General features: G+C 48.4%; 1 protein-coding gene across 2 annotated transcripts; it reads right to left on the bottom strand.

Annotated features, from left to right (window-relative positions):
• Positions 1-4,385: 4,385 nt before the first annotated feature.
• CIBAR2 (CBY1 interacting BAR domain containing 2) lies at positions 4,386-24,111 on the bottom strand. 2 transcript variants are annotated; one of them, XM_038368409.2, is made up of 9 exons: positions 23,975-24,111; positions 17,741-17,975; positions 16,661-16,729; positions 16,461-16,562; positions 13,846-13,851; positions 10,145-10,249; positions 9,180-9,293; positions 8,075-8,176; positions 4,386-5,000 (listed from the first exon to the last, which is right to left on the bottom strand). In XM_038368409.2, exons 1-9 carry the CDS (start codon positions 23,992-23,994, stop codon positions 4,896-4,898), a joined length of 858 nt encoding a protein of 285 aa, XP_038224337.1. In that variant the 5' UTR covers positions 23,995-24,111; the 3' UTR covers positions 4,386-4,895. The 2 variants fall into 2 exon arrangements, with proteins under 2 accessions (XP_038224337.1, XP_043351009.1); XM_043495074.1 differs by lacking the exon at positions 13,846-13,851 and having other exon boundaries at positions 10,145-10,255.
• Between the last annotated feature and the right edge of the window lie 982 nt (positions 24,112-25,093).

Raw genomic sequence — 25,093 nt, 5'->3', positions numbered from 1 at the left:
AGAATGCTGGTAGGCACGTGAGAAAAACTTGCAGCCCCAAGCTATAGCTGCTTTGGAACTACCCAGAGGCCTTCATTCTCCACGGCCAGCAATCTGGTACCTTTCACCCATGCGCAAGTGGTGTTCTCGTCCATCCTCCCCGTGGAAGGAAAAGGCCTGGGTAGGGACCGTCGAATCGTGGAGGTCAATGAATGGCTACGCAGGTGGTGTCGGAGAGAAGGCTTTGGATTCTTTGACCATGGGATGGTGTTCCATGAAGGAGGAGTGCTGGGCAGAGACGGGCTCCATCTTACGAAGAGAGGGAAGAACATCTTTGCCAGCAGGCTGGCTAACCTAGTGAGGAGGGCTTTAAACTAGGTTCACCGGGGGAAGGAGACCAAAGCCCTGAGGTAAGTGGGAAAGCGGGATACCGGGAGGAAGCACAGGCAGGAATGTCTGTGAGGGGAGAGCTCCTGCCTCATACTGGGAATGAGGGGCGATCAACAGGTTATCTCAAGTGCTTATATACAAATGCACAAAGCCTTGGAAACAAGCAGGGAGAACTGGAGGTCCTGGTGATGTCAAGGAATTATGACGTGATTGGAATAACAGAGACTTGGTGGGATAACTCACATGACTGGAGTACAGTCATGGATGGTTATAAACTGTTCAGGAAGGACAGGCAGGGCAGAAAAGGTGGGGGAGTAGCACTGTATGTAAGGGAGCAGTATGACTGTTCAGAGCTCCGGTACGAAACTGTGGAAAAACCTGAGTGTCTCTGGATTAAGTTTAGAAGTGTGTGCAACAAGAGTGATGTCATGGTGGGAGTCTGCTATAGACCACCGGACCAGGGGGATGAGGTGGATGAGGCTTTCTTCCGGCAACTCACGGAAGCTACTAGATCGCATGCCCTGATTCTCATGGGTGACTTTAATTTTCCTGATATCTGCTGGGAGAGCAATACAGCGGTGCATAGACAATCCAGGAAGTTTTTGGAAAGCGTAGGGGACAATTTCCTGGTGCAAGTGCTAGGGGAGCCAACTAGGGGGAGCGCTTTTCTTGACCTGCTGCTCACAAACCGGGTAGAATTAGTGGGGGAAGCAAAAGTGGATGGGAATCTGGGAGGCAGTGACCATGAGTTGGTTGAGTTCAGGATCCTGACGCAGGGAAGAAAGGTAAGCAGCAGGATACGGACCCTGGACTTCAGGAAAGCAGACTTTGACTCCCTCAGGGAACAGATGGCCAGGATCCCCTGGGGGACTAACATGAAAGGGAAGGGAGTCCAGGAGAGCTGGCTGTATTTCAAGGAATCCCTGTTGAGGTTACAGGGACAAACCATCCCGATGAGTCGAAAGAACGGTAAATATGGCAGGCGACCAGCTTGGCTTAATGGTGAAATCCTAGCGGATCTTAAACATAAAAAAGAAGCTTACAAGAAGTGGAAGGTTGGACATATGACCAGGGAAGAGTATAAAAATATTGCTCGGGCATGTAGGAAAGATATCAGGAGGGCCAAATCGCACCTGGAGCTGCAGCTAGCAAGAGATGTCAAGAGTAACAAGAAGGGTTTCTTCAGGTATGTTGGCAACAAGAAGAAAGCCAAGGAAAGTGTGGGCCCCTTACTGAATGAGGGAGGCAAGCTAGTGACAGAGGATGTGGAAAAAGCTAATGTACTCAATGCTTTTTTTGCCTCTGTTTTCACTAACAAGGTCAGCTCCCAGACTGCTGTGCTGGGCAACACAAAATGGGGAAGAGATGGCCAGCCCTCTGTAGAGATAGAGGTGGTTAGGGACTATTTAGAAAAGCTGGACGTGCACAAGTCCATGGGGCCGGACGAATTGCATCCGAGAGTGCTGAAGGAATTGGCGGCTGTGATTGCAGAGCCCTTGGCCATTATCTTTGAAAACTCGTGGCGAACGGGGGAAGTCCCGGATGACTGGAAAAAGGCTAATGTAGTGCCCATCTTTAAAAAAGGGAAGAAGGAGGATCCTGGGAACTACAGGCCGGTCAGCCTCACCTCAGTCCCTGGAAAAATCATGGAGCAGGTCCTCAAAGAATCAATCCTGAAGCACTTAGAGGAGAGGAAAGTGATCAGGAACAGTCAGCATGGATTCACCAAGGGAAGGTCATGCCTGACTAATCTAATCGCCTTTTATGATGAGATTACTGGTTCTGTGGATGAAGGGAAAGCAGTGGATGTATTGTTTCTTGACTTTAGCAAAGCTTTTGACACGGTCTCCCACAGCATTCTTGTCAGCAAGTTAAGGAAGTATGGGCTGGATGAATGCACTATAAGGTGGGTAGAAAGCTGGCTAGATTGTCGGGCTCAACGGGTAGTGATCAATGGCTCCATGTCTAGTTGGCAGCCGGTGTCAAGTGGAGTGCCCCAGGGGTCGGTCCTGGGGCCCGTTTTGTTCAATATCTTCATAAATGATCTGGAGGATGGTGTGGATTGCACTCTCAGCAAATTTGCGGATGATACTAAACTGGGAGGAGTGGTAGATACGCTGGAGGGGAGGGATAGGATACAGAAGGACCTAGACAAATTGGAGGATTGGGCCAAAAGAAATCTAATGAGGTTCAATAAGGATAAGTGCAGGGTCCTGCACTTAGGATGGAAGAATCCAATGCACCGCTACAGACTAGGGACCGAATGGCTCGGCAGCAGTTCTGCGGAAAAGGACCTAGGGGTGACAGTGGACGAGAAGCTGGATATGAGTCAGCAGTGTGCCCTTGTTGCCAAGAAGGCCAATGGCATTTTGGGATGTATAAGTAGGGGCATAGCGAGCAGATCGAGGGACGTGATCGTTCCCCTCTATTCGACACTGGTGAGGCCTCATCTGGAGTACTGTGTCCAGTTTTGGGCCCCACACTACAGGAAGGATGTGGATAAATTGGAAAGAGTACAACGAAGGGCAACGAAAATGATTAGGGGTCTAGAGCACATGACTTATGAGGAGAGGCTGAGGGAGCTGGGATTGTTTAGTCTGCAGAAGAGAAGAATGAGGGGGGATTTGATAGCTGCTTTCAACTACCTGAAAGGGGGTTTCAAAGAGGATGGCTCTAGACTGTTCTCAATGGTAGCAGATGACAGAACGAGGAGTAATGGTCTCAAGTTGCAATGGGGGAGGTTTAGATTGGATATTAGGAAAAACTTTTTCACTAAGAGGGTGGTGAAACACTGGAATGCGTTACCTAGGGAGGTGGTAGAATCTCCTTCCTTAGAGGTTTTTAAGGTCAGGCTTGACAAAGCCCTGGCTGGGATGATTTAACTGGGACTTGGTCCTGCTTTGAGCAGGGGGTTGGACTAGATGACCTTCTGGGGTCCCTTCCAACCCTGATATTCTATGATTCTATTCTATGATTCTATGCTAAAATAAATGAGGGCACAAATAAAATGACTGTTCATTATGTCACATGGAAATAGCCAACTGCGGCAAAGAGCGAATGACTGACAACTGCATGATAACGCACACTGAGCTAACCATATTTACATGGTTAATTAATCAGTAGGTAAAATTATAGTAGTGGGAAAATGCGATTATACTTCTGACATAGTCAATATCCTACAGCATAACATTGGTATCCTACATGATACTGGGATGTGCCCATTGGGCAGACTTATAGACAGAACTCTATAAAGAAGACGATGTATGTTAGTTGGAAGTGAGCTGTGATTTTTACATGTCTCATTGGTGAGAGATTCATACCTGCCTTTCAGAGTAGCAGCCGTGTTAGTCTGTATTCGCAAAAAGAAAAGGAGTACTTGTGGCACCTTAGAGACTAACACATTTATTTGAGCATAAGCTTTCGTGAGCTACAGCTCACTTCAGCGGATGCATTTGGTGGAAAATAGAGAGGGGAGATGTATATGCACACACAGAGAACATGAAACAATGGATTTTATCATACACACTGTAAGGAGAATGATCACTTAAGATGAGCCATCACCAGCAGCTGGGGGGGGGAAGGAGGAAAACCTTTCATGGTGACAAGCAAGGTAGGCTATTTCCAGCAGTTAACAAGAACAATTGAGGAACAGTGGGGGGTGGGGTGGGGGGAGAAATAACATGGGGAAAGTTTTACTTTGTGTAATGACTCATCCATTCCCAGTCTCTATTCAAGCCTAAATTAATTGTATCCAGTTTGCAAATTAATTCCAATTCAGCAGTCTCTCCTTGGAGTCTGTTTTTGAAGGTTTTTTGTTGAAGGATAGCCACCCTCAGGTCTGTAATCGAGTGACCGGAGAGATTGAAGTGTTCTCCAACTGGTTTTTGAATGTTATTCTTGACATCTGATTTGTGTCCATTTATTCTTTTACGTAGAGACTGTCCAGTTTGACCAATGTACATGGCAGAGGGGCATTGCTGGCACATGATGGCATATATCACATTGGTAGATGCCTTTAAAGTGGCTATTTTGAGTAGGTAGATGAGGGTTTTGTTTTTTCAGGGATCCCACTCAGTTGTGGGAGACGCACCCCTTGGAGGATAGCTGTTCCTGGGAGTTGGGTACAAGTTTGCTTTCCCAGACTTCAGCCAGCGGGTTTTGTTTGTTCATATGGAATTCACTCACTCAGTGCATGATGTACGTGCATAATGGTGTGTAACCTGAGGTCCATTGCTGGTTTGTAATAACACAGAGTAATGCCAACAAATAGTCCACCCCACATGCTATCCCAGAGGATGTTCAACTTGCAAATAAACCTTTTAGTTCCCCTCTAGTGCTAAGAATCAGTCTCAGAATTAGTGTGCTTGGGAAAAATGCATTTACAGAGGCTCCAAATTGCTTAAGAGCCTCATTGAGAGTTCCTTGCCTTCACGGAAAATCTAAGGTTCAGTAAAGGAATGTACAGTGGAATTAAGAATAAATACATCCAGCTCTCATGAGCGTGCCTGGTTAGTCCTGCTGTCCAATTACCGCCTAATCTGTGCATATTCTGGATTGCTGAAATCCTGCAACACATTCTCTTCGGAGTCCTCGTCACTGTCTTCCTGCCTCTGTAGAGTGCTCCAAACGCTCTAGAAATGAAGATGTAGAAAGCCATTATGCAGCCTACCATTCTGATCTCCTCTATTCTGCTATAGGTTTCCTTTAGTGAGGTTACTCCAGAATTGCACCAGCGAGCCTCAAATCTGGCTTTCAGGCTACCAGTAAGAGGGGACTCAAGCCAAAACCCTAGATCTAAAACACCCCTCAGACTTTCGGGAAACTTAGATCTGAATCTTAACTTTGATACTTGGGCCTACAATGCTATCTTTACTTAGTTATACGACCCAGCCGCTATCTAACTCTGTGCTGTAGAGACTTCTAGCTAGGGTGCAGGCCCTGGTAAACAATAGCAAGCCATGCTGGAACTTGAGCTGTGTAGGAATCTGTTTGTTTCTTAATAAATATGTCCCCTTCAAGAAAAACTGTGATTCCATACATCATGACCAGGCCCATCTCTGATCATAGCTAGAGCTGTGTCAAATGGGCTGGGGTGAACTTGAACAAGTTTGGGGTTTAGCTAGATAAAAGAACCCCCAAATTTATCCACAGCTCAGTGACCCCTGTGAAGTTCTTAGTTGCTCATGCATTTGTTACAAAATAATAATTTCTCAGCATGTATATGTTAAATATTTGTTTAAATTTCCTGGACCTTTTTCACTGTGACATGCTTCCTTGATCGTCATATGCCAAGATGCTTGTCTTGGTGCTTTTTAATAGCAGATGTTATATATTTTGGTAAACAAGTTAGGAGCTGTTTAATGTCCTTCCTCCTTATCTGTAACTTTCAAAATCAGTTCTAAAAGGAGCTTAATTTATGCCAGTTCCCCAAATACTGTTAAGCCGGGCTCCTTGAGCCAAATACTACATAACTGGGTACATTGTTGTTAACCACGTTTACTGTGGTAGTGCCTAAGGACCAACCAAGAATGGACCCCGTTTTGCTAAGTGCTATACAAACACCGAACAGGAGAAGTTCCCTGCCAGAAGAGCTGACGATCTAGAGAGACAAGACAGATGCAGGTTGGGGGAAGGGGTAGAACACGCACATACCGTGAGCAGTGTGATGACAAATGTCACATTAATGCCACGATTATTTTTGGAGGCGGGGAGGAGTAGCACAGAAGGGCTACTAGGATGATCAGAGGAATAGGGAATCTGCTGTGACAAAGTTCCTCCCCTGCCTTGGTGGGTCCTGCGCTTATTGGCGGATTTGCTCGCCTCAGAGGTTCACGGCAGCCCTCAGTTTGGCCACTTTCGTGTCTTAAATCTGCCGTTCACTCAGTTAGCCTCATCACTGGCCAGCATGGGGAAAAGGAAGAACAACAATCCCCACAGTCTCTGCTGATCCACCTAGTGGATCGGGGAACAGGCCAGAGACCTTCCCCTCTGGTGGAACCCACAGTCCAGGTCAACTCCTCCGGTATCAAGTAGGGAGTTGTGGGGATGGAGGGAACCCGGGCCCACCCTCTACTCTGGGTTCCAGACAGGGCCCTGTGGATTGCAGCTGTCTACAGTGGCTCCTGGAACAGCTGTGCGACAGCTACAACTCCCTGGGCTACTTCCCCATGGCCTCCTCCCAACATCATCTTTATCCTCACCACAGGACCTTCCTCCTGATGTCTGATAATGCTTGTACTCCTCAGTCTTCCAGTAGAATGCCTTCTCACTCTCAGCTTCTTGTGCCTCTTGCTCCCAGCTCCTCGCACGCACACCACAAACTGAAGTGAGCTCCTTTTTAAACCCAGGTGCCCCGATTAGCCTGCCTGTCTTAATTGATTCTAGCAGTTTCTTGATTGGCTGCAGGTGTTCTAATCAGCCTGTCTGCCTTAATTGTTTCCAGAAAGTTCCTGATTGTTCTGGAACCTTCCCTGTTACCTTACCCAGGGGAGAAGGGACCTACTTAACCTGGGACTAATATATCTGCCTTCAATCACTTTCCTGTAGCCATCTGGCCTGACCCTGTCACACTGCCTTATGAGAGGAGACTTAAGGGGCTTGGCTTGTTTAGCCTAACAAAAGAAAAGCGGAGGGGAGATCTGATTGCTGTCTACAAATACATCAGAGGGAGAAACACCAGGGAGGAAGAGGAGTTGTTTAAGTTAACGGCCAATGTTGGCACAAGAACAAATGGATATAAACGGGCTATCAATAAATGTAGGCTTGAAATTAGACAAAAGTTTCTAAGCATCAGGGGAATGAAGTTCTGGAACAACCTTCCAACGAGGTAGTAGGGGCAAAAAAACTAACCTGTTTTAAGACTGAGCTTGATAAGTTTATGATGCAATTGCCTACAATGGCATATGGCACATCCATGACTGCTATCCTCAAATATTTCCAACAGCTGGAGATGGGACACTAGATGGGGAGAGTTCTGCGTAACTACAGAGAATTCTTTCGTAGGTGTCTGGCTGGTGGGTCTTACTCACATGTTCAAGGTCTAACAGATTGCCATAATTGGGAAGGAATCTTCCCCTAGGTCAGATTGGCAGACATCCTGGGTTTTGTGCCTTCCTCTGCAGCTTGGGGCAGGGGTCACTTGCAGGTTTGAACTAGAGGAAATGGTGGATTCTCTGTAACTCAATGTCTTTAAACCCAGATTTGAGGACTTCAGTAACGCCGCCAGAGGTTAGGGGCCTACCATAGAAGTGCGGGGGGTGGGGAAGTGTTAGGTTCTGTGGCCTGCGATGTGCAGGAGGTCAGACTAGATGGTCATGATGGTTCCTTCTGGTGTCTGAGCTATGAGGGGCTCAGCTAAATGGAAAGAAAAGGGAAGGGACAGGGTACATGGAAAGGAAGGCAATGGGGGCCAGGGAAGGGGGGAAGAGACTGAGAAGGAGGGAGACAACTAGAGAAAACAGCCAATCAGAAATGACTCCAATGTTAGTCTGGGAGTACATGGGTGGCACTTTGGCCCCCTTCAGTCTCCATGAGCTCAGCTTTGGAAGTGGTGACAGCCAATCTCCTCCTTAGGGGGTCACTTTTCCACCGGAGTGGTTTGAATTGACTTTCTTTGAGCACTGGGGGGACAGCCTCGAGCTCAGGCTCTAATCCAAGGCCAAAAGCTTAATAGGGCACAACCAATGCGTTGCTGAGTCTCTCTCACCTGGCTGCTGGCAGACCATGGCAGGGTGGAGGAACGGTTTGTGGCGCTCACTGGCCTGGCATCATAATTTCCAGAAGCAATCTGGATCTTTGCTCTGAAATCCTAGGAAGGCAACACACCAATGGTGAGGGTCAATGCCAGCCATAGATGAAGACTTGGCGTGCAAGCGGGTGTCTCCCGAGTAATAGTGCGGGGAATCAATGCAAGCAAGCCAAGGGAGCTGTGCAAGCTCGGTTTCTGTGACTTCCCTAGCTGCTGTAGGTATAACTAGCACACAGAGCTAAATTGGGAGCAAATCCAAACAGCTGTGAGAGAGAGTTGGAAAACTCAGCTTGATTTAATCAAACCAAAGGCATTGGGGGGTGGGCACATGCCACTAGCCCGTGAGAAGGTGTGTGCTCTTCCCTCCATTGCTGGCTGGGATTGGACCATGACCCTGGCTCCTCCACAGTGGCTTGTGCCCCAGGGGTTGCTAGCAGTGAGGAGTCCTTGCTGCATCTGTGCCTGGTGCCTGCACGAAGGGGAAGGTGCCTTGTGCCCTGCGCACCTGCTTACAGGCTGGACGCAATCTGCCACTAAGCATCCCGTGTTAGCCAAAAGTGTGCAAGTGCTTGAACAATATATACACACAGAGCAGGCATTGTACTGGTTTAATGTGGGGTATATCTTGTAGAGGGATGGACTTGATGAGGCTTTTTTTATCTGAGATGATTCTGTGTGATGGAAAATTACAGGCGCCTCAGAAATACAAATTGCTCATTAAAATCTTATCTCCTTGTGAATAAAACATGCACGTGACTGATATGCTGTACTTAGACTGGGGCGGGTGGAGGTTACATCTGATCTAGTGAGTGTTGATCCAGTGGCCAAAGCTGGGGGCTGGGACTCAGGATTCCTGGGTTCTCTTCCACGACTTATCATCCGAGGTCACAAGTCATGTCACTGCCGTGTGCCTCAGTTTCCCCATCTCTATATTGGGGATGAGGATACCTACTTCTAAGAGGTGTTAGGGATTCATTTAGTGTTGGCAACATGTTTTAAGCTCTGCTGATAAACATGGCTGTATAAGTGTTCTAATAGAATGGTGTGTTTCCAACACGCGTACCTCCATATCTCTTTCAAAGTCATAATCGTCCAGCTTCTGGAAGGCGCTGGAATAGACCTCGAGAGCCTTGGCATGGAAAACCATCTCGATGGTGACAAAGTCTGAGAAAATCTTCTGCAAGAAAGGAAATGTGGGGGTGGGGTGCAAGAAAGGAATGTGGGGGTGGGGTGTAATGTGGGCCACCCCTTTCCTGCTCCTAATTATCGAAACCCCTTGAAAGACGAGTCATATACTGAAAGCACCAAGTACGCTGCCCTCTTCAACAGCATTGATGGTACTTAAGGGCACCCCCTTTGGCTAGTTAAGGAGCGGCATCACAGGACTCTGGAGGCATTTCCATTTGCTCTGCTTTGACCATATGGATGGTGGCTGCAGTAAGAGACGGGGGGGAAATGAGGAGGAATGAACCCCAACTCCAAAGTAGGGTCGCTGTACAGTTAAAACTGCTCTTAAAAGTCCTTATTTCCCAGATCAAACTGAGCCCTAATCCATCTGAGACCCGGGGGGATATAGGGATTTTTAAGACAAGGGACCATTGTGATCATCTTCTAGTCTGACCTCCTGTAACACAGGCCAGAGAACCTCACCCAGAGATTCCTGTGCCAAAGCCAGCACTTCTGTCTGAGCTAGAGCAAATCTTTCCAAAAGAAATGTCCGGTCTTGATTTAAATGCTTCAAGGGATGGAGAATTGACCACATTCCTAGTTAATGTGTTCCAATGGTTAAAATTACCCTCAGAGTTTAGGGGGAAAAGTGCCATTTATTTCTAGTCTGAATTTACCTAACTTCAACTTGTAGTCACAAGATCTTGCCTTTGTCTGATTGATAGAAGAGGGCTCTTTGCTCTGTCTGCTCTTAACCTCTTTGAGAAACTACATAGATTTAGTCTTTCACTGTAGGGCAGGTTTCCCAGACCTTGAATAATTCTTGTAGCTCTTTTCTAAATGCTTCACAGCGCATTTTACCTGGACGTCTTTCAGTTTCTGTTTCTGGAACTCATCGATGGTTTCCTTTAGCTGCTGGGTGGTGCGGCTGGCGTCTACTGAGACTTTGTGCACATTTGACTCAGCCTGAGAAAAATCCCAAGGGAAGCACAGCATCATATGGTGCCTATGCTATTCCTTCAGTTCCAGAAGGGGTTAACTGCATGGGCATCGGGGAGCAAAGGCAGCTCAGTGGGAGCAGAGTATAGAATTATGAGACTGGGCCTTCAGAGAGGAAGGATGGTCCAGTGGTTAAGGCGCTAGCATAGATCCTGGAAACCAGGGTGCACTTCCCTGCTGTGCCACAGACTTCCTGAGACCTTGGGCATGTCCTCTGTCTTCTCTCTGCCTCAGTTCCCCATCTGTATAATGGGGACAATAGCACCACCCTACCTCCCAGGGGGTTGTGAGGGTAAATACATTAAAGATGGTGAAGTGCGCAGATACTCTGGCAATGGGGCGCATACAGAGCCCTAAGGCAGGTAGGCAGGCCAGAGGCACTGCAGCACAAGGACCAGCAATGAGACCCAGACATGGTTACGGTGCAAGCTCCCGCATCAGTCAAATCCATAAGCCTCCCGGTCCCAGCGTGGAGGTGGTTGGGGGAATGACTGTGCCCTGGTAAACCCTTGTTATAAAAGCAGCCCTGGGATTAATGCTTGTGGAGCAATGCTAGGGCTTACAATGAGCCGCCTTAGAATGGAAGCATTTGCCTTACGGCCGTGCAAATGCCACAGTCCAATATTGTGTTCAGGGGCCAGATCCTGCATCCATCACAGAATCCAAACTCCCCTGGGTCTGACGTTGGCCTGCTTTGATTGAGCATGAGGTGCAGAACGGAAAACCTTTTACGTTCCCATTGCAAAGCCAATACCATGATCAGGTAAATGGTTTCTTTTGAAACTCACCCAGTGTCTCTCTCCTGGGGCTGCAGCCACTCTGGGGGTGATGTGATCTCTCTCTGACGTGCTCCTATGCTTAGATCCCTGTTCTGTTTCACCACTTGATGGTGATATACGTGCATGCTTTTTAGCAGGCCTGACGTTATCCAGCAGAGGGCAGTAGGACACGTATGCTTCATGGGGGAACAGACCATGGCCCAACATGTCCTCTTATGGCTGTAGTTTCATAAGCTTAAAGCCCTGTGAAAACCTTTGAGAGATCTAGGCCAAATTCATCCCTAGGGAGCTCCACTGAAACTGGCAGAGTGACAGCAGGGATTTACCTAGCCCTTTTCCTTGAGAACCAATTCAGCCTACATGGCATATATGCTCTGTATGTGTCCCCTCCCTGTGATTTTTATCAGCTGGGGGTTTAGCGTGACCATAGGATCTTAGGTTTCAGAGTAGCAGCCATGTTAGTCTGTATTCACAAAAAGAAAAGGAGTACTTGTGGCACCTTAGAGACTAACAAATTTATTAGAGCATAAGCTTTCGTGAGCTACAGCTCACTTCATCGGATGCATCTGTAGCTCACGAAAGCTTATGCTCTAATAAATTTGTTAGTCTCTAAGGTGCCACAAGTACTCCTTTTCTTTTTTCATAGGATCTTAGTTTTCTAAGAGTTCATCTGCTCCTACTGTTATTCCCCATCTTCCGATGATTCCCCTAATTCTCTGTATATGACTTTGCAAAGATCGTTTCCATCTTCAGATGGGGAATGAACAGAAGGTGCAGATAGTCATGGGGCCTGAATTTTAAAAAGCAGAGACCTGTTTTGCTTGTGCACTGACCACACCCAGGCACCAGCTTCTTATGAGGAGCTACTGGGTCCTGAACAGACAATGTCTGTGGAGTCAGGTCTTCCTTTTTCTATTCCTAGGATAGGTTACATCTTCCTTTTGAATGCTGAGCTAGTTGCTAAAGCTGGAGACTGATAGTCAGGACTCCTGGGTTCTCTTCCTGGTCTGTCACTGACTTGCTGTGTGATCTTGGTCAAGTCACTTACCCCCGTCTTTGTGCCTCGGTTTCCCTGGTTTCTGTAAAATGGGGATAATGAGGCTGACTTTGCTGGAAATGGCCCACCTTGATTATCACTACAAAAGATTCCTTCCCCCTCCCTCTTTCCCCTCCGCAACCCTCCCCCCCCCCCCGCTCTCCTGCTGGTAATAGCTCACCTTTCCTGATCACTCTTGTTACAGTCTTATGGTAACACCCATTGTTTCATGTTCTCTGTGTACATAAAATCTCCCCACTGTATTTTCCACTGTATGCATCCAATGAAGTGAGTTGTAACTCACGAAAGCTTATGCTCAAATAAATTTGTTAGTCTCTAAGGTGCCACAGGTACTCCTTTTCTTTTTCCTTGGTAAGGTACTTTGAGATCTACAGTGGAAAAGCCCTATGTGAGAACTAAGTGTTGTTATAAACTACCCAGTGGTGGTTCCTTTAGGCAAGGGAGGTGGCTGGAGAGTGCAGAATATGAAATCAGAAGGATGTTTCTTGTGGGCATGTTCGGGGGGGTCAGATGTATCCCCATGGTGGCAGACACCCTCAGGGAGCCCTACCACGATTTTCCCTTCCAGTACAAAGGATTCTATAGCTTGCTTGACATTCCTCCTCTCTCTCTAGCTGCAGGAGGGAAGGCGCAAATCCATCAGCACTGAATGTCATTACAGGAAAATAGATGAGACTTATGGCAGGGCTATTTCAGGTACTAAACATGTGGTGTAAAATCTGGACCAGTGGAGCATGGTGCATTAGTGGGTTGATAAGAAAAGCAGCTGGGAGGTGAAATAAAGCCTGCCTTAGTGGGGGGGATCTCAGGTAGGGAAAAAGCAGAAGGGAAGCTAGCCGGCAGGCTGGGTATAATTTGCTGTGCTCAGTCATTCTTTTTTTTCTCCTTTGAATACAAAACTGTAGGGTAAGCCTCCACCCAGCCTGGGAAGGTGATGCATCCAAATGTTAACCCTTTACAGTCATGCTGCACACACTACTGAGTAAACAGGGGCCACTCAGGGCTAGTGTGTCCATTGCGCATTCCCTCTGAGACCTCAGGCCCAGTTCTCCTCTCCCGCTGGTGTCAGTCAGGAGTCACTCCACTGACGTCAATGGCGCTGATCTAAACAGTGTACGTGATAAATTAATTCCTACTAGAAGTGCCAGTTGAGATCAGGTGCCATTGTGCTAGGCTCTGCACATGTGTGTGGGAAGAGGGGAGATGGTTGCAATATTGAAGGAGGGGATTTCCGTGAAAAATTTTGACTTTTCATTAATAGTAATAAAAAAAACACCCTGAATTTTCAGCCAAAAGATTTTTGATTGTTTTGACAAAAAGTCTAAATTTTCTGCAGAAAATTTAGACACTTCACCAGAAATATGGTGTAACTGAAAACCCAATTTTCCATCTAACAACCAGTTTTCAGAGAGAACTTTTGACCAGTAAGAGAGAGTCCTTTCTGCAGTGCGCTTACAGCTTAAATCGACAATACAACCCAGGATGGGAGAAAAAAGCCAGATTCCAGTTCCTGGTGTTATTGGAAGGAATTGGGTCTTGACTGCACCAGCGCCATCCTGTGTTTATAAATACCACAGGGAGGGTTTTAAGAATGTCCTGTCCCGCCCTGGTTGTGTGTGTCTTTAGCACTCACCTGTGCTTTATCCTGACAATCTTTTACTGTCCATTGCTTGAAATTATATCCTGGGTACAGGACAAATATTATACCCACGGGAACTTGTGCTTACCTGTGACTGATGGCAGTAGTCAAGGAATAATCTGATGAGAAGGGGAGAGTTTATAGACACACTGATCCTTGTGCTAGTGTCTGTGTGAGCGGCTGAGCCCAGAAGAACTGAACTGAGCAGTTACTGTCAGATGCTTGTGGGCAGGAAGGAATCCTGTCCTCTTACACTGACTGCCCTGATTGCATTTCTGAAAGAGGATTTTCACCCTGGGGCAAACATGGCAACTATTCACCCTATAAAACACAGGCCGAGCTTTGCCTGTGACTTTGTTGGAGTGCCTTTTAAATAGACCAGCGGATCAGCCCGGAAGGAACACCATTTATTGCCTAGGGTGATCATACGTCCTGTTTCGGCCAGGACAGTCCCTTTTTTAAGCCCTGTCCTGGCTGTCCCAACATTTCTGGCAATAGTGGACCTTTGTCCCGTTTTTACTCTTGGCAATTGGATTAGTTGGCAAGAGCAAACGGGATAAATGCCCACTTTTGTCAAAAAAGTGCGGTGTGGGGAAATTTGGGGGGGGGGCGTGGGTGGAGATGCCAGCCCCTTGCAGGGGCTGGGGAGGCAGGGCTCACACAGGGGAGGAGGGGTGACGAGCAGAGTTGCAGCAAACAGCAACAGCCTCTAGCAGGGGAGGGGGCAGGTCAAGTTCCTGCAACCTCAGCTTCTTGCGGGGCGCGGCAGGGTTCCAGTGAACCCAGCCTCACACGGGGGGTAAGCAGGGTTCCAGCGACCCAAGCCTTGTGGAGGGGTGGGGGCAGGCATGGTTTCAGCGACCCCAGCCTGATGCGGGTGCGGGGGGAGCTTGGACCAGCCCCATACAGTGTCCTGTTTTCCCTTTGGGAAATATGGTCACCCTAATATTGCCACATGGGGAGTGATCTCAGTGGAGGGAGGTAACCTGTTGGTGCAAACAACCGCTTTGTAGGAGCTCTTGTTTAAAGCACCTGCAGCGTTGGTGGAAAAACCAGTAAAAATCCAGACCTTTTTTTTGGAATTTTTACTGTTTTTGGTTTTTTTTTTCCCCAAAAATTTCAATGAGTTTTTTTGAGAAACTCTCAAACCTCCAGCAACCTCTGTAACAGGTGGAAAACCCACAAAGGTTCATGAAAAATAGAGTTGAAAATCTGCCAGGTTTTGCACTGAAATTTGATTTCCCACCCCCCTCCCCATGAAAAATGGCATTGAAATTCAAAAAGTGCCAAGCAACTCTGTGAGTGTGCAAATGAGGAGCACAAACCTGAGTGCTTTTTGCACCTGGCTTCTTGGGGACAGGACCCTAGGGATGCATGAGCCTCTATGCTGCCAAGTGTAGGAAGCTGAGCTGGGAGGCCGTGTGGTCCCCAATTAGCATGGTACTGCTGTGAAATCTACAGAGAGAGTGACATGCAACCCTTCTGGGGAGAGCCCATGCTAGTTCCCGGATGCAATGTTTTGTTTCCAGAGAAGCTGAGCCTACACAAAGATATCCAGTCCGATGAAGTGAGCTGTAGCTCACGAAAGCTTATGCTCTAATAAATTTGTTAGTCTCTAAGGTGCCACAAGTACTCCTTTTCTTCTTTCCCCCTTGAGGATCTTTGGGACTTTCAGCTGAGAATTGCCTTCTTTGGAAAAGCTGCGGAAGGGGTTGCTCATTTAAAATATTTTTGCCAGGAAGAGGCAAATCTCTTGAGCTGTCAAGATTATCCCTTTGAAAAGGGGTCCTACCAAGAAAGTCTGAAAGAACAAGAGACAGACGAGGTGGGTGAGGTAATATCTTTTATTGCAACAGCTTCTGTCGGGAGCAGGGACAAGTCTTTGAGCTTGCACAGAGCTGTTCTTCACATCTGGGTTACAAACTGACCCACCGTGCGTTTAGTTTAGACATTCTGGTTATCTTCTCCGGACCTGGGGAAGAGCTCTCTGTAGCTCAAAAGCTTGTTCCTTCCATCAACAGAAGTTGGTCCAATAAAAGGTATTGCCTCACCTGCCTTACCTTTCTCCTATCCTGGGACCAACAACGGCTACAGCAACACTGCAAACCATATAATAAGGTGTGTTTCCCTGGGTGGGCGGAAGGAGGGATATTTTGGAAAGAAACATTGCCCTATTTCCCATTCACATGCCATTCAGTGAGTGCTGATGTGGGGAAGCGCTTAGAGTAGTTAGCAACTGAGCCCTCCAAGATCTATGTGCAGAACGTGGGTCTGGGAACGAATTTAAGATGCGTGTGACCAGATTGGCGTAAAAATGTAGCACGTGTGAAATCTCCCCTTTCACATTTGCAGCTTGATAAGGAAGTGGTTTGGGGGGAGGTGGACTTGGTGGCTCATCATCTGACCCTCAATCCCTTTGCATGCATCTCGTTTCTCTGAGCTCCAGCTAGTTCCCAGGGAAGCCTGTGGTTAGTTTACAACAGTCTGGGCTTTCCCTTACTGGGGTGGGTGGTTTCCTGACGCAGGTTGGTTTCCAACAGATTCTGTTGGATTCCGTGGAACATTTGAAAGAAACCACAATGAAACCTAAGCCGCTGAGCCCTGGCTTCCTACCTCTGCGTTACTGATCAGCCAGTGTCCAGGCTGCCTAACCAAGTGCTAACTCTGCACCTCTCGGGGTTTGTAATGTGGCATAAAGGATACGAGGGTGTGCCGGTCTGAGGGTGACTTCTGCCGCAGTCTCTCCAGTTTCTCCAGTTGTTTTATCTCATTGTTTCTGACTTTGTTGAATCTCTTGATCTCTGCCTAGGAGATGAGATAAGTGTGTTTTGTTTTGTTTTTTTAAGGCTGGCACGGTCGGCTGGCTACGGGATGTGGCAGGGTCACAGCTATACGGTGTTTACCTGTGTCTGCTTGAGCTGGACTCCGTACCGTTTCAGCGGCTCCACAACCTTCGTTTCCAGTCTCTCCACCTAAAGGGGAAATTCACACCGGCAGTATGGCGGGGATATAATGTACGTGGTACAGACAGGGCTGGCTGATAGCCTGACAGGGTTGGGACCTCTAGCCACCAAGCAATAGCACTGCAATTGCCCTCTGCTCTATCACCTCAAGGGATCCAGATCATTCAGTCCTTGGTCTGTCAACACCACCAGTTACAGCAGGGACCTCAAAACAGGAGCTGGGCTGGCAGAAATGAATATGTTTCATGTAGCCCCTGAACTTCCATCAGATGGCAACACTAAAATGCTACCCTAACCCTGACCTAAGTTGGATTTAAACCAGACACCTGAGAGGTGAAAGGCCCTCTAATCCACTACCACTTCCCTAAAACGAAAGGCATAGCGAGACATGGAAGAGGGTGAATCTTCTCCAAATAGTAACCAAAGAATGGCCCATAATCCCCTCAGAAGCAGAAATTGGGGGATTATGCAGAGCTTGTCAGCTTGGATAAGGGATTGATTCACCCCTAAAATTCTTCCTTCTTAGCTTGGTTCCTCCCTTCCAGGCTGGAAAGGAGCAGGAAGGCTGCACAGATCAGTACCCTCAGCCCCTGAACAGGGAAAGCAGCAATGAGCCCGGCCATCCTAGGACAGGACACTAGTTGCTAGTGTAACACTGACAGACCCCGGACGTCAGCAGGCAGGATTGAACCTGGGACCTCTGGAGCTTAGTGCATGAACCTCTACTGCATGAGCTAAAAGCCATATGCCTTTTAGCTAAGGCTGTAGAGCAGACTTATTAATCTCTAAGTGGATTCGGTGCCACTAGATGGGACAGAACACTACACCCAGAAGGTGTGTGGGTTACACTAGCACAGTATATTGACAAACAATGAAATATTTAGTATTTCCTGTATTGCTCACATACAGGTTCGTTGCTCCCTCAATGTGAAGTCCCATGACTATGGTCAGATTGTGCCTCCCTAGCTGTGATCACAATCCTAGCATAGTCAGTGTTGCGGGGTCTAGGCAGCTCCTTACCTCTGCCTGCCTGTAGTCCTGCACTTTGGCCAGCTCCTCAGCAAAGTTCTTCATGGTGCTTCGCAGCTCAGGGTTCTCGGTGTTTGCATAGTCGATGAGCTGCTTCACCAGGAGATCTGACTTGTCCCGCAGCTTGGCTGTCTTCCTGGCGTAGGAGGCCATCAGTGCGCAGAACTGGCCAAAATATTTCTCTGTGTTGGCTACTGTGTTCTCCATAATCCTCACTTGGCTATCTCTGGGTAGGGGAGAGAAGAGCCGCATGTTGGGTTAGTTCACCATCAATGCTGGTATGACCCAGCTTTAAAAACTTGAGCCCAGAGTTTTGCAGGATTTCTCTCATGTGTGCATCAGAACCACCCCTTTGTATGTATGGAATGGGGCATTTGCATGCATAGATTGGAGAACTGTGCACCTGACTGCTCAGTGTGCACATGCACATGCGCGCGCACACACACACACACACACGGTGTCTATTGTTGCTCAACCACAAAAGGAATTTCTGACTTGGGTTGTTCAATAAATCAGGCTGAATGGTTTGTTACCCAAGAGTCTACTGTGACAACTATAGACTTTAAATATTGGGCCACTTGTCTAGACGGCCTTTGAAACAGCTGGAGCAGTTTCCCAGTAGGAGGTCACATCCGGGCCCTGTGTTTACGCTGAGTGATAAGACATTGTCAGATGCTGTTGTTCAGAATGTCTTGAGCTTGCAACTAGACCCAAAATCTGTCCCAAGCATTTTACAAGCATCAGTTGCAAGAGTTGGTTATAATGTGTAGGAGCAAGATTTGAGTTTTTTGTCCAGGAGTACTGTTTAAGTCCATAATGGTTCCCAATGAGTCAATTCATCCTGTCGCCTTATCTCCATCCCACAGTGCCTTCTCTTGCTTTCAAAATGACCTCCCTATGACAGTGCTGGGCCTTATGGGATAGGCAATTGAGGGGTTCCAGCACCGGGGCAAGCTTGGCTTTAAGGGATTCCATAATGGAATATGTCGCAGTTCCAGGGCTAGCTGCACCTGTCTCCTCTCTGGTCTCTGTCTACACTGCAATAAAAGACCTGTGGCATGGTAGTGGCTGGCCTGGGTCAGCTGACTCGGGCTCCAGCTCCGGGGCTATAAAACTGCTATGTAGACACTGGAGCCCATGGTCTGAGCGCCTATGAAGGGAGAGGGACTCTGAGTCCAGACATCTACGCTGCTGTTTGTAGTCCCACAGCCCGAGCCCCACAACCCTGAATCCACTGGGCTGGGCTCTGAGAAGTGGTACCATAGGTTTATCACTGTGTAGACATATCTGAGTGCCCCCCCCCGCAGGTGTCAGGCTTTGTCCCTTTCTCTCTCCTGGGATGGAATTGTGTAATTATCCTGCTCTGAGACCAGGACCTGGGCTACAGCACCCTGTGGATCACTCGTGCTTACTCAGCAGGTCCAGCTGGATATGGCAGCTGCAGTTCTTCCCTTTGGGTGTCTACAAGCAGAGGTCCATAGTGACCAACCAGTCTCCGTAAACTGAAGTATAAATGGTTAATCTTAAGAGAAGGAATAAAGCAAAGCATAAGAGGAAAAGGGTCTGTGTACGCCCAGCCAACCTCTGAGCAGAGTCCAGGATGACCTAGCTCTTCAGGCAACCTGGTGTGTGTCTGTGGGTGTTCCCCTGAACAGCCCCCTGACAAGTACCCACTCCCTCAGGAGAATGACTTGTATCCCTGGGGTTTTTGATTCTCCTTGGTGGACAGAAGTAGGACAACAAAGCCAAGGCTCTTGCATTCTCTCTGGCATGTCAGCCGCTGGGTGGCTATCTGAAGCCACAGTATCTTTCCTGCCTATGTGCAGTCAGTCTCTTAAATGCACCCCAGGTTTTCATACAGTAGCACACCCTAATCACAGTCAAACAAATACATAGGAGTCATATATTATTACAGAGCAGCCCATTGTCCATCACAGCACTGTCAAAAGTTATGTGGATTGGCTAAACCCAGACCCCATGCTAGGAGTTTTGCCGGCAAGGGTGGAAAATGTTTTCAGTGCCCCATTTTCCCCTTCCCCCATGAGTGGCCAAGCGGGGGGGGAGGGGGGGTGGAAATCACCCCCCCCAAAACAAGCAACCTGCCCACCCTCGTGACCAATCAGCGGAGGAGGACAAAAGAGTCTGAGAGGCACACCATTATGGCAAACCCCTTGGAAGTTGGCAACTGCCCGTTTGCCTGCCCTTAAATGCAGCCCTGACTAAACTATTGCAAGGTTTGGGAAGTGCCATTTCATGGCACAGTTTCCTCATTTGGGGGAATACGCTTTCACCCAGGTCTCCCTGTTTGCTGGTACAGTTTGTACCCACCTAAAAACCTGGGGGTGCCAATTTTGCACCTGCAAATATATTCTGGGGTGCACATCTTAGCACTGGGATGACATGCTAGCAGGGTAGGTAGCCTCTCTAGTGCGGCTACTTGCGCCTGCAAGTTTATTTGAGATACAAAAATGCACCCATGAAAGGGAGGCTGGGTGGCTAAAGAATTGCCTCTTGGTGTAGCCTGGCTTCTACGGTCTGAGATTTGGCATTGGGTGGCTGCCCGTTGGTGCAGCTGAGCCCCACACTGGGCTGCTGGCTGGGCTCATCTGTATGTGATCTGCATAGCACAACAGTTGAGACTTGAACCTAGACCTTCCCGGTCAATAGACAGCAACTGTTCCAGGCTAGCTAAAAACAAGCCTTCCCTTGAGCTATTGGGAGCGGTGCTAAACTCCACTCCGCTCCCAGGCGTTCTTGACACATCTCCCAGCTGCACTGCCCTGTACGGTACTGGTGGGCTTAAGCCGATTATTGAATGCTCCTTTCATAAACTTCAAATCTGCGTCACTTCATCCCATCTAGAAACCCAAATCCCCCAGCGATCAGTGTAAGACCTTCCTAAATTCTTTTAAGAGCAGTATTAATGGAAAGATACAGCTGCAGTCTGCCTACGTGTCTAGTTCTCTCAGCAGCTCTGCCAAGAGTGCTGCAGCTGTGCATCATCTAGTAAAGCCTGTTGGTCTCCATCATGCAAGCTTGACTCATTGCCACAAAAGACATGGGGGGGCCTTACATTTCTCAAGGCTCAGAGCTGTAGTAAACTGCCTTCCCCTGACCTCATGTTGAAAATAAATCATTGGCAAACAGTGCTGGCTCTCTAGAGCATTCGCTGCTTTAGGCAATGTGGGACTATGGCCACCTCTCCCAGGCTTGCTGCAAGGAATAAACTCACTAAACATGTTACTGCCCCTAGGCCTTTCTGTCTCTTCTGTGTGGTGTAGCCAGTCATGTCTTTCAGCGTGATTTTACTGCTCTCAGTTCTGGGTTCCTCCTTACAGGAATAGAGTGACAAACTGGAGAGAGTTCAAAGACACGGCCAGTGAAATGAGCAGGGGCTAGAGGGACTGACTGAAGAGGAAAGATGGAAAGAGCTTAAAGGTGCATAGTTTGGTTGAGAAGGAGAGATGTAACAGCCTACAAAAGGAGCAGAATTATTTAGTGAAAATACATCGAGGCCCTCAAAATCCAGAGGGATGGGGGTCCCTATAAAAACCTAAAGATGATGAAATCAAGTTGGAGAAATGTAGGCTGAATATCTGGAAATATTTCCTGATAGTGAGATGTTCTCCCAAACTGCAGTGGTCCACTGGGGAACTGGTGGGAAGCCCAAACAGGACTGGATGGAATACTAGATATGTTGTGGGGAATACCCTGAATAGGTAGGAGGGACCTAGCCCTCCTCGACCCTTTTCTCTCTAACTTCTGCCTTGCTCTCCTTCCGTGATTACACCTTGCTCATCTACGCTTCCCATGTGGGCTAAGCCATAAGACATACCTCCATGGTTCTCCAGTGTTTGCATTCCACAAACCACAGTGTGAGAGAGAGATCCTCAGAGATCCATCCACTCTGTCCCTGTCTGCTACTCCCCATTAGAGCAAGTTGAAAAATGCCAATGAATTTTGTGGAGAGTTGGAAACATTTTCTTGGTCTTTTTCCCCCCTAAATTTCCCCTTAAAGAGTTTCAGATTTTTCAATAAAACTGAAAGCCAATTTTAGTGAGAGGGTTTTAAATGGCTTTTGGACAAATGTTTCATTTTTTTCCAAAAACCTGAAAAGTTTTCCTGAAAAGTTTTCAGTTCCGATTGTTTGTCTAGAACAGGAATATTTTGACCAACATGAAAAGTCTTGTGGAAAATTTTGTTTCCATTTCTCATCCAAAACATGTTGTGACAACCAAGATGTGGATGAGCGCTAGTTTGCACATTTATTTCTGCAGAGGGCTGCTTGGGTGGCGAGCGATGGGCCGTGGCCGGGGCGCTGCCGCCTGACGTGACTCAAGCCTTGGAAACATGCTCCTTTGCGCTCATGTGTGCTAGGAAAAAAGAACAGGCCCCTTATAGATAGGGTGACCAGATGTCCTGTTTCTGGGCACTTTTTCTTATATATACATCTATTACCCCCCCACCCTCACCCTTTGTTCTGTCTTTTCACGGTTGCTATCTGGTCACCCTACTAATAATGAAACCCTGACTGCGTGTGGCCTTCATCAGAAGCCATCCAACTACTGAGAGCTGTGTGATTTTGGGGACTCAGTGATAGGGCACTTGGCAACCTGGTCTGATTTCTCCCTGGGGCATGTAGCTCTGCCAGGTCTGGTAGCAGGGTTGTGGTGGGAAGGGAGAAGGAGGCTTTCTGCCAGATCCTCTCACCTTGGCAGTAGTGCTGGAAGGGGAAGGAAGTTACAGCCAGACTCCTGCCTCCAGCAGCCTGGGTATCTCTAGGGACCCCGTGTTTTCTATTCTCTTGCTTGAGGCCCTGCTTATAGGCTGGATCTTGGCTTTAGTTCTGCTGTCAAACATCTGGCTCCAATACAGTTCAGTGTATGTTTGTTATCATAGTCTAACAGCTCCAGCAGATGCAAAGTTTCCAGAAGTTGCTGCTGCTTTACACGGTTCTTAAACATAGGATACATATACAGGATGTTACTCTTGCACCGCTTCTCCTTAGGGTTGCTATCTGCAGCCGTAGGGTGAGAGCCCTTCACTAAAGCTGCGTCTCCATTGCCCCCCACGAGCTTGATGCAAATGCTTAGGGCCGTGTTTTCAGACATCCGGCTTCCCTCGTTAGCCCACACTCAGTTGTTCATGGAGAGCCAAACAATGCTAATTGAAGGAGTGTAGGTCTCATTTACTGTTTCTACGTGTGATTGACAGTGAAAATTGTGGGTTGTGGGGATGAGCATGCAAAGTGGTGAGTTGTGCAGAGACATGCTCAGGCCCTTGGCCTGTACGTCAGCTCAGGGACACCAGAACACAAGCCAAATTTCCAGTTACAAGTCTTTTGACTACTTCATGGCTTCGGGCCACTCCTGAGCCTTGTAGATCGCTCACATTTATTTCCCAGGGTTCCCCAAAAGTCTTAGATAGCAGCTGTGCTAAAATATCCCCATGCTCCAGGTGCTTGGCATGCAAACCTCCCCCCACCTTCTACTGTGCTCTGTGCATAAGGGTCTGTGTACACTGCATCGGGGGTGACTGCAGCTCGAATGGATGGACCTGAGCTAGCATTCATCTAGCTAGCTTGGATACCAGAGCAATGAAGCTGTGGCCAGCACAGGCTCCACTGTGAGCTGGCTGCACGAGTAATTACCCTTGGTTCCAGGTGGGCTTATCCAGCCTGCACTGAAGCCCAGACTGCTGCAGCTTTGCAGGTACCAGAGCTAGCGAGATTGAAGCTAGCTTGGTGTGCAGTCTACATGAGCATAGTCACCCCAAGTGATTGCAGTGCAGGCTTTCCCTGTGAAAACACCTCAGGCTGCAGTGAAATTAATGACCATCTCCCACTATGCTCCTTTAAATCTCCAGGCTCCTCCTTCCCATTGTTGGGGTGTACAGCAAAATCTTGGAGGGAACCTTGATCCATTTCAGAAACGTGGATGAACTGAGCCTCTGCGAAGCTAGGTGAGTATCATTGCACCTATTTTACAGAGGGGAAAGCGGAGTTAAGTTAAGCGGCTTGCATCAGGTGGGACGAGAACCGAGTTCTCTTCACGCCCAGCCTGCTGCTCTGTCCACCCAGACGAGCTGTCCTCACTCACTGTAATGCCCCGTGTATCTCAGGGGAGCTTCCCGCCGATCACTGCAAGCTTCTTCCCTGGCAGGCTCCATGGCAGGAGGACAAAGGGAAAGGACACCCCCAAGCAGCTGGACCCTGGCCCGCCTTACCTGGAAAGGACGATGTTCATGGCAGCAGGAATGGGCCAGCCTTTCTATCACAGAGCAGTAACACTAGTTCTGGCTGCAGAGGGACCCACCAAAAGCACAGCTGCTCCTGACCCGGCTCAGGTGGCGCGGCCAGCCTGGTTGGTATGGCAACGCTACCAACAGAGAGCCGGGGATGTGGGTGGAGCCACGGCTCTGGTTTCCCGGGGTAACTGGGCCTGTTCTGTATCCCTGCCCAGCCTACCGTTGCTCCCTCCTCAGATCTGTCCATATTAACTGGTGGATCTCCCCCACCTGCTTCCGAGAACAGCTTTGCCCCTCCCCTAGCACCAGGTGCCGTCCGTCCTCGGCTGGCGAGATGCCAACCAGCAGAAGATGGCCCCGGGAAGCAGGACAGCAGGCAGTTCGGCGGGGGGCAGGCCTGGGAGTTCGGGTCTGCCTGGTTTTTGAGTCTGTGCAGGACCCCCATATTTTGGAGGTGCCCCCACTGCAGCTCTCCCAACCCTAGCTGGTCTGGGGAAGCGAGGGGATAACTTGATCCTTTTATAATGAATAATTAGTTGTATTACCCACAATGCCCACAGTGTTTTTCTCTGTTTAGCACAGTCCCTGCCCCTAGGGAAATGCAGTCTAAGAGCTGAACTCCTCCACAACTAGACAGCTGGCCTGAAGGGTGGATTAAAACTGTCCTGGCCCTGAGCCACCCAAACACTGCCCTACACCCCGCTTTGCTCCCCTCAGACAGCACAGGCATGGCCAAGGCAGCGGTGACACGCAGCTAAGCCTTGCAGTCTCCCTTGTGGGGCACCTCGCAAGCTTCTGCCACCTTGAGACACATTTAAACCCAGCTGTGACACAGTGGCAAAATATCATCCCCTGGCCGTTGTACAGTTGACCCAGAAGCAAAAATCGTTACCAGAGTCGAGATCCAGGGGGTTTGAATATGAAACACTATCCTTCCACCCCTTCCCCTGAAACCTGGGGTGGGTGGTGTTTGGCATACAGGGCTCCAGTTCAGCCCCGTATCTAGTCCCTGTCCCCCATGTGTCGTATAGACGTTAAGACCAGAAGGGAGTGTTGGGATCAACTTGTCTGACCCTCCTGCCTAGCACCAGCCAGAGA

The sequence above is a fragment of the Dermochelys coriacea genome, chromosome 12 (genome assembly GCF_009764565.3).
Source record: "Dermochelys coriacea isolate rDerCor1 chromosome 12, rDerCor1.pri.v4, whole genome shotgun sequence".
NCBI lineage: Eukaryota > Metazoa > Chordata > Testudines > Dermochelyidae > Dermochelys > Dermochelys coriacea.
Note: the sequence above shows the minus strand (reverse complement) of the source record. Positions and strands in the feature narration are given on the sequence as shown.